This window comes from Chelonia mydas, chromosome 1 (genome assembly GCF_015237465.2).
Source record: "Chelonia mydas isolate rCheMyd1 chromosome 1, rCheMyd1.pri.v2, whole genome shotgun sequence".
In the NCBI taxonomy this organism is placed as follows: domain Eukaryota; kingdom Metazoa; phylum Chordata; order Testudines; family Cheloniidae; genus Chelonia; species Chelonia mydas.
Genome location: NC_057849.1, coordinates 226713067 through 226727382, shown reverse-complemented (window position 1 = coordinate 226727382; position 14316 = coordinate 226713067). Strand labels below are relative to the sequence as shown.

General features: G+C 41.4%; 1 protein-coding gene across 2 annotated transcripts in view; it reads right to left on the bottom strand.

Annotated features, from left to right (window-relative positions):
- EFCAB6 (EF-hand calcium binding domain 6) overlaps window positions 1-14316 on the bottom strand; it is a 153835-nt gene that overhangs the window by 16266 nt on the left and 123253 nt on the right. For both annotated transcript variants that reach the window (XM_043538022.1, XM_043538023.1), the window contains one exon: window positions 5363-5575. In XM_043538022.1, the coding sequence (XP_043393957.1) occupies window positions 5363-5575 (213 nt within the window). The remainder of the gene's footprint in view (window positions 1-5362; window positions 5576-14316) is intronic.

Sequence of the window (14316 nt, the reverse complement as noted above, 5' to 3'; positions counted from 1 at the left end):
AAATACTTCATACCTTGATACTGGGCACTGCCCATTCTCCCTCCCAACCTAGGGTCTGGTTTTAGGCCCATTCTTTAGCTGTCATGTTGAGTGTTTTACTTGGAATGAAGAAGTGTTTGGGGTTTTCTGTCAGGACTTTCCTCTGGGGTTGATGTTCCAGGCTCATTTCATAAGTCATATTAATTTTATATCATTTTAGTTTTTTTAAATCAAAATGTTGTCCAGGGCTCAGTCAAATGCCTCACCAAAATCTAAGTATTACATCAACACTACTACTTTTGTCATCCAAACTTGATATTACAGGTTGTTTCACAGAATGTATTTCCCATAAACTCATGTTGATTGGCATTAATTATATTACCCTCCTTTAATTCTTTATTAATTCAGTCTTGTATCAGCTGCTCCATTATCCTGCCCAGGATCAATGTCAGACTGACAGGCCTATAATTAATGCTAAGGTTTTGTCACAGATATTTTTAGTAAAAGTCACGGACAGGTCAGGGCAATAAAGAAAAATTCACAGAAGCTGTGATCTGTCCATGACTTTTACTAAAAATATCTGTGACAAAATGGGGATCTGCAGGGCAGCTGCACAGCAGCTAGGAGCTGTGGGGGGTCCCCACCGCCTACAGCAGCTGGGGGCTGAAGGGTACCTCTGCTGCCCGCAGCTCCAAGGGGTCCCCCCACCAGCTGCGGGGGCCGGGAGCTTCTGGGTATCTCCTACAGCTCTGGGGGCCCGCAGTGGCTGGGAACGAGGTGGTTCTCCTACCATCTGTGGCTTCAGGGTGCTTGTGGGTTCCCCTGCCACCCACAGCAGCCAGAAGCTTGGGGGTTCCCCTGCCACCCGCAGTAGCCAGGAGCTGTAGGGTACCCCTACCACCTGTGGTACCCTGCAGCTCCCTGCCCCCATGGGCAGCGGGGAACTCCCGGGCTCCTGACCATCACAGGCTGAAGTCACGGAGGTTGTTGGAAGTCACGGATTCCAATTGTAGCCTTACCTATAATTGCCCAGGTCATCCCATTTATACCTTTTAAATACTGGCAGAATATTAGTTTCTTCCAGTCTTCCCCATTGTTCCATTGATTGTTATCTGGATGATAGTTACCTGCTGATTCAAACATGTCTAACGTTAGTAACTGCTGTTTAACATCCTCCTGAGATGGAATGAAAACTGTTCTCATATGATATGACTACATCATCTGTTTTTTTTTCTCAAATACAGAAGAGAAATATTTATTCAACAGTTCTGCCTTTTCTGCATTATTATTGATCATTCTACCATTTCCATCTATTAAGGACTGATACCATAGTTGGGATTCTTTTTGTCCCTAATATACTTAAAAACCGTCTTAGTGTCATCAACTCTGTATTAGCCATAGATATCTCCTTGTGTTCCTTTGCTTTCCTTTTCAATTTTCTATAATTCCTAGCTTCTGATTTATGTTCATTACTATCAACTTCCCCTTTCTTTCATTTATAATATATTATTTCCTCCTCTGTTGGATTGTGGCTTTTGGAGCATCTAGTAAAGTGTCCTTAAACAATTCCCTCTTATCATTCACATTTTTCTGTTTAAATTCTTCCTCCCAGCTGATTTGGCTCACGATTGTTTTCAGCTTTGTGAAATTGGACCCTTTAAAGCACCAAGTAGAGATAGTTCTGATCTAGACTTTATTCTGTTTGCACATTATAAGTATGATCAAGTCATGATCACTCATACTTAACCTACCATTAATTTTTAGTTCTGTGATCAGTTCCTCTTTATCTGTCAAGATAAGATTTAATACAGAATCCCCCCTTTTTGAGTTAGGAAATTGTCATCTATAACATTTAGAAACTCCAAGGATGTTTTAGTACATGAGGCTTGAAACCTCCAGCATATGTTACTCTACCTGAAGTCCCTCAAGTTCACACAGCTTTTTTCACTATACATTATAGATAAGTGCATGAGAAGTCAGTTATCCTGTTTCCTAGTGTCATCTGGTGGTCTGTAGCAGACACCAACTCATAGCCATCTTGTGCTTTATCTGTAGGACATTAATCCATAAGCATTTAAGACAATTTCTTCTGAGTTACCAGTGACACGGAAACAGGTAATGCCATTGTTGACATAAAGAGCCACTCCTCCTCCCATTTTGCCCACTCAATCCTTCCTAAATAGGTTATAATCATTATTTTAACATTCCAATCATCCAAGTCATCCCACTAGACTTCAATAGTACCAACTAGATCAAATTTATGCCACAGGGCCACAGTCTTGGCCACAGTTTGGAGTCCAGCTGTGAAATGCAGGGACTTGGAAATCCACAGATGTATCTGCTTTGAAAAAAGTCACTCAGGACATTTTGTAGAAAGCAGTGAGGAATTCTTTATAGTTTGGAGGATCCACATTTTTTCAGGGTGTCGCATCATGACATGGCTGCTCTTGTGAAGCAGGAAGGTTGGACAGCTGCTGAGCTGCTGAAATCTCAGCTCAGGCTGCCTTCTATTTTTCTATCCACCCTGCCTTTGGAGCAGAAATCCCATTCTGACAGAATAACAATAACTCCAGCCAAGGAAGCTGCAGCACTATCCATATTTGGTTTAGCAGATACAGAATCTGGGAGGAGGGTGAGGGGCTGGATTCCATTGTCTCAGCACTGCAGGCTAATCAGAGTCATTCTTGCCAAATTCAACCTGCAGTCAGGGCATAAAAAGCTCCACTGAGGCTGCAGCTGACTGATCCAGTGGGAACTTTAGAAATGTAGCTGAGCAGTGGAAGAAATTTCCTAGAGAGAAGCCCCAAACCACTGTCACTTCCTTTGCCCCAGGAGGATGAGAGACCAAACAGCTGCTGAGAAAGAAGATTAGTTGCTTAGCAACCAGCCAGCAACTAACTCTTATGCCTGCCTCTGTTGTTATTTATTATTTGTGTTATCGTAAATGCCTGGGAGCCCCAGTCGTGGCTCAGGATCCCATTGTGCTAGGCACTGGACAAACACAGAACAAAAAGACAGTCCCTGTCCCAAAGAATTTACAATCTAAAGTCTATGACAAGAAATAACGGATGGATACAGATAGATCAACAGTACAAGAAAACAATCAGTCTGAAAGAAGCAGCAACAGAAAACTGCAAGTACCTGCAGTACCTTCATGCTGCATGACCGCAGGATAAAGAGCACCAGTTTCAACTTTAGAGAACCAAGGAACCAAGGGCACCCCAAGCAGAAGGAACCCAGAGCAAAACCTCACACTACCCCCCAGCCAATGCACCTCAGCTGAGGGGACTGAAGATCAGACATAGCAGCATACCCCATCTGCAAGGAACCCTTGACCAGATGTCACTGAAAACACAGGCTCAGGGACCTGTATGACCAGGAACATGGCCAGTAACTGGACGGTTTTCTGTTTACAAATCACTTATTTCATGGGGAACATCACCACAATCCAAAGAAGAATCTGCAGCAGTGTCCATCCAAAAGAGGTTAGAATGGAGCTGCTGAACTGTGCCAATAAGTCTTGGTATTCGAAGACTTTCAGCTTTTATTTGCCTTCCCCCCGATTGTTAGTTTTCCCCCTGCTTTGAATTTGTTTTTAGGATGCTAAGGGGAGCATGGAAACCAAAGCCACCTGCTTGCTGACTGACGCTGGTGAAGCCTCCTCTGAAAGCTCAGTCAGACAGTAACGTTATTAACACAAGTAAATGACAGAAGACACCTATGAAGACTCCAATAAAGAAAATGAAGGAGTCCTTGTGTACCACTGCCAGACATCATGGATGAATTCCCACAGTTCCCTCTAGGAGCTGATCTCTTAGCCAGTGCCTACAGAAGTAATCTGAATACTCTTGAGTCATTCTCAAGAACAAGAAATATGGTTATTCAACATATGTGAATATGAAGAGTCAGAGAACTGAAAAATTGCAAGGAACGCAGCTGTCTACGAAGTGGGTGAACTGTAGTTACCTTGGCAACAGTAAGTCAGTGCAGCACATGGTCCTATGGAATATACTTCTGAATCAGGGGCTATCAAAAGCACATCTTGCACCTGAAAAAATATTCACTGAAGCAGTCAAGCAAATGTTGGAAAATACAGCGGCCAAGAGGGTATCTATCTGGCCAAGAGAAAAACACCTGATGGCAAACAAAAATCACAAATGATAAAAGCACTTTTACAGATTTCTCTGTTGATATGGAAGTACAGGAATTTAATGGAATCGAGATGGGATAAGCTCTTCAGTCAAATTGTGTGCAGATTTTGCTAGGGAGCAGGGCAGAAACTTGCCACTCGAGCAGAAATTCCTGGAGTCCTTGTGGCTCAGACAGATACAATGTATTCAGTGTCCCTTGGAAAGCAAGTCCGTTATGCCACCCTTGCAGAGGATGTAATCTCTGTCTCTGCATGACGAAGTCAACTCAGCTAACCCGTATGATGGCTGATGTGGGAACAGCAGTACACCTGGACTTGAGAAGTCCTTGGCTCAGGGAGATATAAAGACTACTACTGTATCCAGACACTGCACAGGGCACAAGGATGGAGGACTTCTTGCATCCTCTCCCATCTTGTGCACCAGTGTACAGTGCAGACCTAATAAAGTCCTTTGAATAAAACACTTACAGCCAGATCCTCAGCTGGTATAAACTGATCTATCTCCATTGACTTAACTGGAGCTATGCCTCTTTACATCAGCTGAGAATCTGACCCTTAGATCAAGCTGTTTTGACTTCCAACCTGGCTTGCAGGATCTGGCACATAGAAAGCTTTACAAATGGTCAGAAGATGCAAAAGAAAAAAGTAGACTTGGAGCTCAATTTTCCCTTCATATAAATGGGTGTAACTTCCACTTAAGTCAATAGGAGTTGTGACCATATATTTTAGGGCAAAATTGGACCCATGGGACCAAGTTCTGCTTTCAGCTACATGTGTGCAATTCCCACTGACTTCAATGAAAGCTGCACTGTGTATCTGAGAACAGAATTTAACCAGTGGAGATCCTGTTGAGGCACCAGAAATGAATGGTTATGCAACAAAGACAGAGAGAATCCTCATCAGGACTGTAGGCCTAAGAGTGTGCCTAAAGATTTGTGCAACTGAAATTTGAATGTATTCTGCTGGTACACTAGTGTAGGACGCACTACATACTGCTTACCTTTAGAGAGCTTGCAATTATTGTAGTTCACGCACATACTCAGATAATATTGAAAAAGCAATCCCTCATTCTTGCAGCAATAAATATTCATGAAATAATGTTCTCCAATTCTTTTTGTTTTGCACCAAAAATATCAGGTTACTTGCATATACACACTAGCATGTGTATGCACATCCCTATACTCTATGCCAATTTAGTTAGCTGTACACTTAAATAATCAATACTTTTCTTACTTGTTCGTCTGTCAGAAGCAGAAAGTGACGGTTGCAAATACCCCGGAAGTCCTCTTTTGATACTGTATTAACTTTCTCACAATCGATATCTTTGAACTCTTGTGCAATGGTGTTAAAGCGAGCAGTCACTACTTCTTGTATACGCGTAAGGATTTCTTTCTTTGACAGCTCCTGAGAAGATTTAGGCTGAGCGACTTTCTGCCCTTCCTCAGTCTAGACAGAACATACACACAAAATCAGTGATGGATTCACAGAATAAATTATAAATCGTGGTGTGGCCTTCAGCCAGTCATAGTGGGGAAAGTCGATGGAGAAGGCAGCCTTACAGTTCAATCTATTCCAAGTAATGCCGGCATATACCAAGAAAGAGAAAAAGGGTCATGTTAAAAAGAAAAAAAATCTAGATTGACATAACATAAAGGGTGAAACTTAAGCCAATAAAAGCAAAGAAATTCATTTGTTTTTACAGAGGTCTAAAAATGTCTGAGCTTAAGGTAGCATGTCCCTCAACCTCTGATGGAGGTGCCACTGGGTACAAATTACAACATCCCATTATGAATTCTAAACATTCTTAATAATATTTTATCTTGGAAAAGGTAACCTATAAACTTGAAACCATGTCTGCTGTAAAAAATTGGTCAAAAAATGGTATATTGCAAAATAACCCTCAATAGAGTTTTCATCTTGTATTTATCATTGTATTTATTACTGTATGCTTTTGTGGGCAAACCATGGCTCAGATCCTTAGTTAATGGAGCTCTACTGGTTGACATCAGCTGAGGATCTGGCCCCCACTGAAATCGAGTGATAAAATACAAGCTTAAAACTTTTTATGTAACCATGGAATCTTTTAAACATAGTCCTAAAATCAAAATTTGCTATCAGATGAGCTGCAGAATGCTTTGCTGGTCATTTGAGCACTAGGACACAAGCATTTTCATCCATTACAAGCCTAGGCAGCAATCTCAGCTGCTCCCACATATCTTATTGAAAAGTATTCTTCCCACAAAATAATAGAACAATGTCTTTTGTTGTAGTAACTGACAGACCAATCTTGACCCCAGTTGTCATGGATCTCTAGGGCACGTAAGACCCTCAAACTGTGTAAACTGTACAATGGGATGCTCGATGTTAGTAAAAGTTAGCTCAGTGTGCAAAGTTCATTGCCTCAGTGGTTAGGGTTAGGGTGAAAACCGATGAAGTGAGCTGTAGCTCACAAAAGCTTATGCTCAAATAAATTTGTTAGTCTCTAAGGTACCACAAGTACTCCTTTTTGTTTTGGTGAAAAGACACTGTCTTTGGCTCATACAGATCCTTTAAGGTTCCCCCAGATTCCTTTAAGAAAGACAGTGAAGAGCCCATGTCTTTCCGGATGTCGGAGAGGTATTGTGCATGCTCAGCACCTTCCTAGCATCTGATTGCCATATGAGACAATCATGTGGGCCCTGCTACTCCAGTATCTAGGAAAGAATTTGGCAGTCCATGTAACTGCTTCATGGGTGCCCTAGAGAGGTGCTTCCTCCTTAAGAGTTTCTGTGGCTGCAGAATCCATGCAATCTGCAGAGCTCCTAGGTCCAGGCTTGGGCTCTGAAATCCTAGAGGAGGTCCGTGAAGCAAACTGCAATTAATACTGGCAAATCACTATAAAAAATAGTACTTGTTCCTATCTAGCACTTTTCATGAATGATCCAAAAGCATATAACTGATATGAACTATGCTGCACAGCTGCTCTCTGAGGCAGATTAATAGCTGTTGTTATCCCCTTTTATACAACTGGGTAAACTCCGTTACAGAAAGGTTAAGAGACTTACTGAAATCACACAAGTTAGTGGCAGAGCTAGGAAAAGTATCCAGGACTCCTGACTCCCAGTCCAATTTTTTAAGCATTGGACCACAACTCCACTGTATAAAGCTTTTAGAGGTGTTCAAGGTGGGACAATGAGATGTATATTGTAGATTGTCACAGCTGGTGCATTAAGGTGTAACTTTTTCAGATTTTCCAGTTGTCAGTGGGAGCTTTGCAAACAGATCTAGTAGACATCTTTTTTGTTGCTGTTATTCTAATTTTCCTTAACATGAAGATGGATCGAGTCTTATGTAAAACAAAATTAAATGAAAGTTCTTGAAATAAATAAGGAAAGCTAGACCTCCAAAAAGTGTCATTCTCTCAAACACTCCCGAGCAGTTAGATTTTTATTAATAATGTCCTTTGCCTTATTACAATAAATAAAAACAGAAGTGCAGTGCTTTGCAGTTTTCTGAATGTTTTCGAAACCTAGAAAGATCTATTGTACAATGCCTGGCAGTCTTCATTCCCTAACTGCAGCATGGGCTCGATTCAGTGTCTGCATGCATAATTCCACTTCTCATATTTCTTCTCTTAATAATACAGCTGTAATTCTTATCCTGCAGGTACATTTTATGTAAAGTGTGGTCAATACTGAAAAGTGTTATTTGCAGTTGAAGATAGTGGTGTCTTTTCTGATTAGGTGACAGGTTTCTTGTAGTTATGGAAGAAACATATTTTCTTTTCCATTCAGTTATAATGATCATGTGAGAAGTGACAAGGAAACTAGAGCACAAGACCAAAAGCCATCTGTTTCTTTTTTTGGTATTTAGTATTGCTTAGAGTAGCAAAACTTGTACTTTTAAACTTATAAATGTATAAAATAAAATACTAACATTTAACATATTTTTAAGAAATGTCCTTGAATTAAAAATGGAAGTGTTCATAATAGCTTTTTTTAATATTAACAGTACTTGCTAGTATAGCTATAGTAAAGACAGTTGCCATTTGTGTTATGAAAATCCTGCTTTCAAGAGTTTAGAAATTGCTCTGGGTTGAAGCTTAGCATGCAATCCTGAAAACAAAGTATTTCCTCTTCAAAAATAATTTAATTATTTTAAATATAACTCCATATTTTGTAGTCGCTGAAACTGAATTTATAAAGAGGACTTGGCTTCATTAAAAACTGAAGTTTTCTGCTGCTTTTTAGAGGTAAAATTTGAAAGCGTTGAATATGGTTTTAGCTGCACAGTTTTAATTAATTTTAACTTTTTGAAAATGTAACTCTTTGGCAGCAAAATGGACTTCTGTATTCTGTTGTTCATAAATAAATAACAAAAACACAGCAGTTATTTACTCTGAAAACTGGCTACTCCAAATACACAATGTTCGGTGGGTTTATTACTATGCATTAGTCTTCCACTATATCTACCACACAGTGTAGATTTTCAGCTTGCAGAATGCTACTGATCTGAATAGGAGCTTAGATATAGTAATATGTACCAGGGTTAAGAGTGTGTCAGATTTGAAAATGATACACTGAAAACGAAAGTTTTGTGCGTCTCATACACTTGTTTTGAACACAGTTGCACTGACACCCACCCACGCATTCCAGCTCAGCAATGTTTAGATGCAGTATTATTACTATGGAAGATCAGATCAAAAAGAAACACAACCATTATACAAGACACTTTAAAATAGGGGAAATAATTTACTATGGGCCCAATTCTGCCCTCCATTACAGTAAATGTCTACAATTGCTTTTTAAATTAATGAGATTTACACACAATCAGCTGAGTGCCTAAAATGTTTTTACAAAAGAAGAACATATTAATAGATTTGGACTGATCAGCCCTTACCTCATTCCTCATCCTCTGATGGAGGTGTCACTGAACACCTCTCTCACCTGAGATCAGAGAACCCCAAGTTCTTATAAGTTTAACTAAAATAACTATGGAATTAAATAACAATATTAGTCAAATTCTACTCGTAATCAATTTTCAAAGCATTTACTGTGGGCTAGATCATGTCACAATGATCTGCATCTGTAAAAGGAGGGGGATCAGCAACCTCCACTATGTTTTTGACCACTAAGGGTTATCTAGAGGTTCAGGATAAGAATATGGAGCTGTTGGGCAGACAGGGGGTGAAGTTGTAGGTAGGGGGAAGATGAGCTTTGCCTCACTTAGCCGCTTGTAGGAATGCCACAGGAATGTTAATGCAGTCTGAGATTGTACTAACTCTCCTACAGTGGCCTCTCAGCACTGGAGAACCCCCTGGCTCTTCAAGGAGGTCTGGGGGAACGGAGACTGCCACAATGAAAATAAACCTTGTGAGTGCCAATGTTGCCAGGAAAGGAAGCCCAGAGCCAGTGGAGTAGCTAATTGCAGAAGCCCTGGCCTGTTGTGGGTAGCAGGGAAGAATTCTGTCTTCCTAAGCGCTACACAGGTCCTCTGAACAAGGGCTATTGCCTAGGGCTTTGCACAGAGGTCAAGGTCATTTAGTCACAAAACAATATCTGAACTAACATGACAGATGAGATGGTTCTCAAATCTCATACATTTGTGTTTATGTATGCATAGGATTAATATACCTGTTTCACCACTCCATTAACCTCTTGTTATACTGGTGTAACTACCAAATTACACCAGCATAAAACCACTTTAAAAAAGTAACTTTTTGGGTTTGTCCAGAGACAGTTTTTATAGCTATGCAACTCTTCCCTCCGGATCCTCTCTCTCTTCTCCAGCATTTCTCTGTCTCCCCTCTCTGTCTGTTGTGAACCCTGCTTGTTGCCCCTGAATCTCTCTTTCTAGCTTTTTCATAACCTCTCTCCTCTTCTTTAAGTTTTCCTGCCTTCTGGGTAGTGAAATCTCTTATGCAGACCCTGTCAGTCACCTCCACGTGTCCTGGAATCCTCAAGGCCCAACATTCTGCTGGCCAACTTTAAAAGGGCCATCAAGGTAAGAGGGGTGAACTTTTAGAAATCTTCCATACAGGTAAAAACACTGAATGAGATGAAGGCTAGATGGACCTTTGATCTGATCCAGTATGGCCGTTCTTATATATGTTTTCACTTTTCCTCCCTGAAAATCACTTTACTAGTTCAGCAGATCCTTGTCTATTTTATCCAAGGCTTGATCTTGGTCAAATGCAGCTCCCATGAGCTAAATCCTGAGTGGTGCATTACTCCCTTCTTCTAATGTAGGGGAGCTCCAGCCTGGCCCTATTAGCCCTGAGGCTGGCAGGCCCTAACCCTATCCTCAGCTGCTCCATGGTTTAGACTAGTGGTTCTCAACCCACTGCCTGCAGGCGGCCCAATCAGCACACAGCTGTGGCCCGTGTGTCATCCTCAGGGCTGTAACTAGGGTGGGGTGGAAGGGGCACTTGCCCCAGGCACAGAGCCAGCATGAGGGTGCAAAAATTGGGTGATGCAGGATTGGACCACGCATCAGCGCCCTCCCCTAGCAGGATCAGGCCCACCAACATCAGCCCTCCCCCAGCAGCATTGGCAGGAGGCCAGCGTGCTCAGTGCCCCCACACCCTGCTGGTCCAGTGACCCCGGCTGCAGCAGGCTCCCGGCACTAGGACTGCAGCAGCAGGGGAGCAGAATGGGCTGCAGCCAAGGTAGGGGACCAGCGCGCGAGGGGGCTAGGGCCATAGGGGGGGCAGGGAGAGGGGCAGGTGACTGGGACCACAGGGAGATGGGAGTAGCCGGTGCATGTGGGACAGATTCGGGGCCGGGGGAGGGGGGACTGGTGGCAGTCTCTGGATGGGGGAACTAGATACTGGGGCAAAGTTCCTGGATGGAGGGGTTGAGTGCTGGGAGGCAGTCCTTGGGAGGGCAGTTGCTGGGGGGCAGTCCCTGGGTGGGGGACTGGATCCTGGATGGGGCAGTCCCGAGGTGGGCTGTTCTGCCATGGACAAGGTACCCTGTCTCTGCAGGGCAGGCATGTGTGCCAGTCCAGTGTTGGGGGGTCTGGATGCTGGGGGGACAATCCCAGGGGAGTTGGGTGATACGGGGCATTCCCTGGCTAGGGGGTCATTCTGAGGAAGGGCTGGGAGACAGTTTCTGGCTGGGGGGGTTGGAGGGGCTGAGTGCCTGGGGGCAGTCTCTGGCTGGGGAGATGGCACACCACACTGTGCAGGGCTCCCATCTTTGCAGGCAGACTCCGCAGCCACGCTCTCCGGGCGCTCAGCCCAGCCGCACCACCAGCAGCAGTGCGGAAGTGAGGGTGGCAATACAGGATGCCATGCCACCCTGGCAGCAAATTAATTAATTTTAAATGCTTTTGGTAGACATTTGCCAGTGTTGAAATGAAAGGTACTATATCGATTTGAATCACGTTGCTGTCATATAACAAATACTAAACCTTTTTTTTTTTTGGTAGATGTACAGGTAGCATACATATTGTGTGGACACAGCTCACGTAACACATAGAGAGCTACATATGTGCCCACAGTGGTAAATAGTCCACTGGTCTGGACACTTTATTAAGACCCTAAGATGTGTTCTTCATGGGTTAGCAGTATCACAACATAAAATGTGGTCCCTTTCTCAGCTATTACTGTACCACCAGCTCACTTTTAGATCGTTGCTTAGTAATATCAGAGGTAAATGACCCAACCAGAATTCTTTCTCACCTCCTTATCTTTATCCCACTTCAGTCATAGTGCTTAAAATGCTTTACATTTCTTTAATCTTATTTTTGACAGTATACTCATGCACCTCTACAGAAAACTCTGATTCAGTTGACATCTCATTCATCTAAATCAGATCAGACCTACTGTAGTTTGTATTATAGAGAATTAATCAGAATATAAGTCTCATTAGCTTACATCAAAACCATCCAAAGACCCTAACGATGAATACAATTTTGAAATAATTTCCCCAAGATGTTCTCACCTCCTCTTATTCAGCAGTTTTCTAAGCATAAGATATAGCTTAAACCTGTATAGCTGCTGGGCTTGTAAATGTTTGCCTTTGTGGTTGAGGGTTTTATTTATGAGGTGCCATTTGAGACAAAAGTCATCCCAGGCCCATATTTTACTAGTTCAGTAAATTTTCCATACTCTAATGATCAAGCTGAATACTTCACTAGTTACTTTTGCATATGTTTCAGTGATCAAGCTATATAACATAATGATCAGACTTCATAATGTGATTGAATGAGTTGCATACCTCATTAATTTAGCTAAATACTTTACAAGTCAAAATTATTGCATATTTGGAAAAGGTGAATAGTTTAATGACCTGCCTCCCCTTGCAACTTGTGCTCCAGCCCAGATATGAGTGTGGGCCCACAACGGGATGAAATTGCAAAGGAATAGAATTTTCATTTGAACTCAAATTGAAAACATCAGATTTGATGGGATCTAGAAGCTGACCTGATACTATGGATCTGGTTCATATTTCTTTTAAACAAAATTCTCCCATCTGGCGAGATTTGGAATTTTACTGATGGTTTTATCTCATCTATCCCACACAGCACATTCAAGAGCCAGGAGAGTATTGATTCACTGAGAAAAAAATGCTGTTCAAACAGAAGCAATTTAAGGTTCAATCTTGTGAAATACCAAGCACCTCCAGCAAGATATTGAGCATCTTATTTCCTGCTGAAGTAAGTGGCTTAGCAACTTCCAGGAGTTACTCAGCATCTTGAAAGATTCAGCACTAAAGAAGTTTCTGATGCAGTCTTCTTATGGGCCTGATCCTGTGAGGTGCTGAGCTTTTTCAACATGACTTAAGGAGGGTGGCACCTTGGAGGCTCAAGATATACCAGAAACAACACTAGGTATCAAAAATAGTTATCTAATGTTAAAGCTTGCTAAAGGATGATTATTGCTGCATACGAATACACTCATAAAACAAATACATTATTGGGTCTGGACTAACGGAGTTGTGAATAAGGTATTTTAATTCTACGCATACATGAACACAAATGTATCAAATCTGAGAACCAAATAGTCTATCATGTTAGTTAGGATATCATTATGATGAAAATGTAAATATTTAAAAATCTTATTTTTTTAAAGAACTGTAATTAAAACTACTTTTACTCTACCCGTACTTAACTAGGCTTTTCCTGCTATTACGAACAGAGTAACAGACACAGTACTATAAATGTAAATGCTAAATTTACAGACAGTAAAATGTATTTCAAGCCATCCTATTAAACTATGGACACAGTTGCACTTATAATAAACCCTAGAGTGAATCTAAATATTCCTATTGATAAGTGACATATACATATTACAAACATTTTGAAGCTGTTTGCGGGTTCTCCTTTGTTTGAAAATTGCAGTCCTTTTCTTCCTCTTAAGAAAGAACCTAATCCTGCTATTCTTTAATGCCTAACAGACTTTTTGATTTGGAATATAAACAGACACGAAGTAGAAATCTCATTGGTTTTTCAGTTGCTACATTATGACATAATATTTAATTACCATATAGTTCTGTGTGGATTTGTTTTGCACAACATTCTATTATTGCCATGGTAATAAAATAAAAGGCTTTTTATATGGTTTTCCATTGGATGACAATTTTTTTTCATTCTATTGTCCTGCAAGCATATATTTTGCCAATGAAACAGTCGCTGCTTTTTAAGGCATAAGATGCAAGTTATTCTGTTTTTTTCAAGGACTACTATATTAACTGATACAAATAGTTTTTGATTCTCTTGGCCAAATTTAGAAGTGAACTGCAAGGGGGCATAATTTGGCCTCCCTTGCACTCAGTTAGATTTATTTACACCCATTTATCATTGTGTAAGGGAGTCTATGGTAGGACATACAAACCAACTGGAAGAAGGTGTAGGAATGTGTAAATTAAATAGAATGGAAACCTCCGTACACCGTCTTACCTGCTCTTACTTACTACATCTGGGTGGGGGGCAGGGAGGTTCCAAATTGTTAAGTGGGTGTGAGTGTAAATCTAAGGTCCTCATCCTACGTCTGTGTAGAGTCCCATCAACTTCAATGGGAGTCCATGTGGGTGTAAGTATCAGATAATACAACTGGGCCACAATTAAATGTAAGTGAATCTTAAGTAAGTCTAGAGTGAGGCTATGTTTGTGTAACACACTCTTTGAGGGTGTCGGAAGAAGTAGTAAATTTCACCAATTGAGACTTCCTCTGTACTTAATCAAACTCACCTCTGAATTTGGCC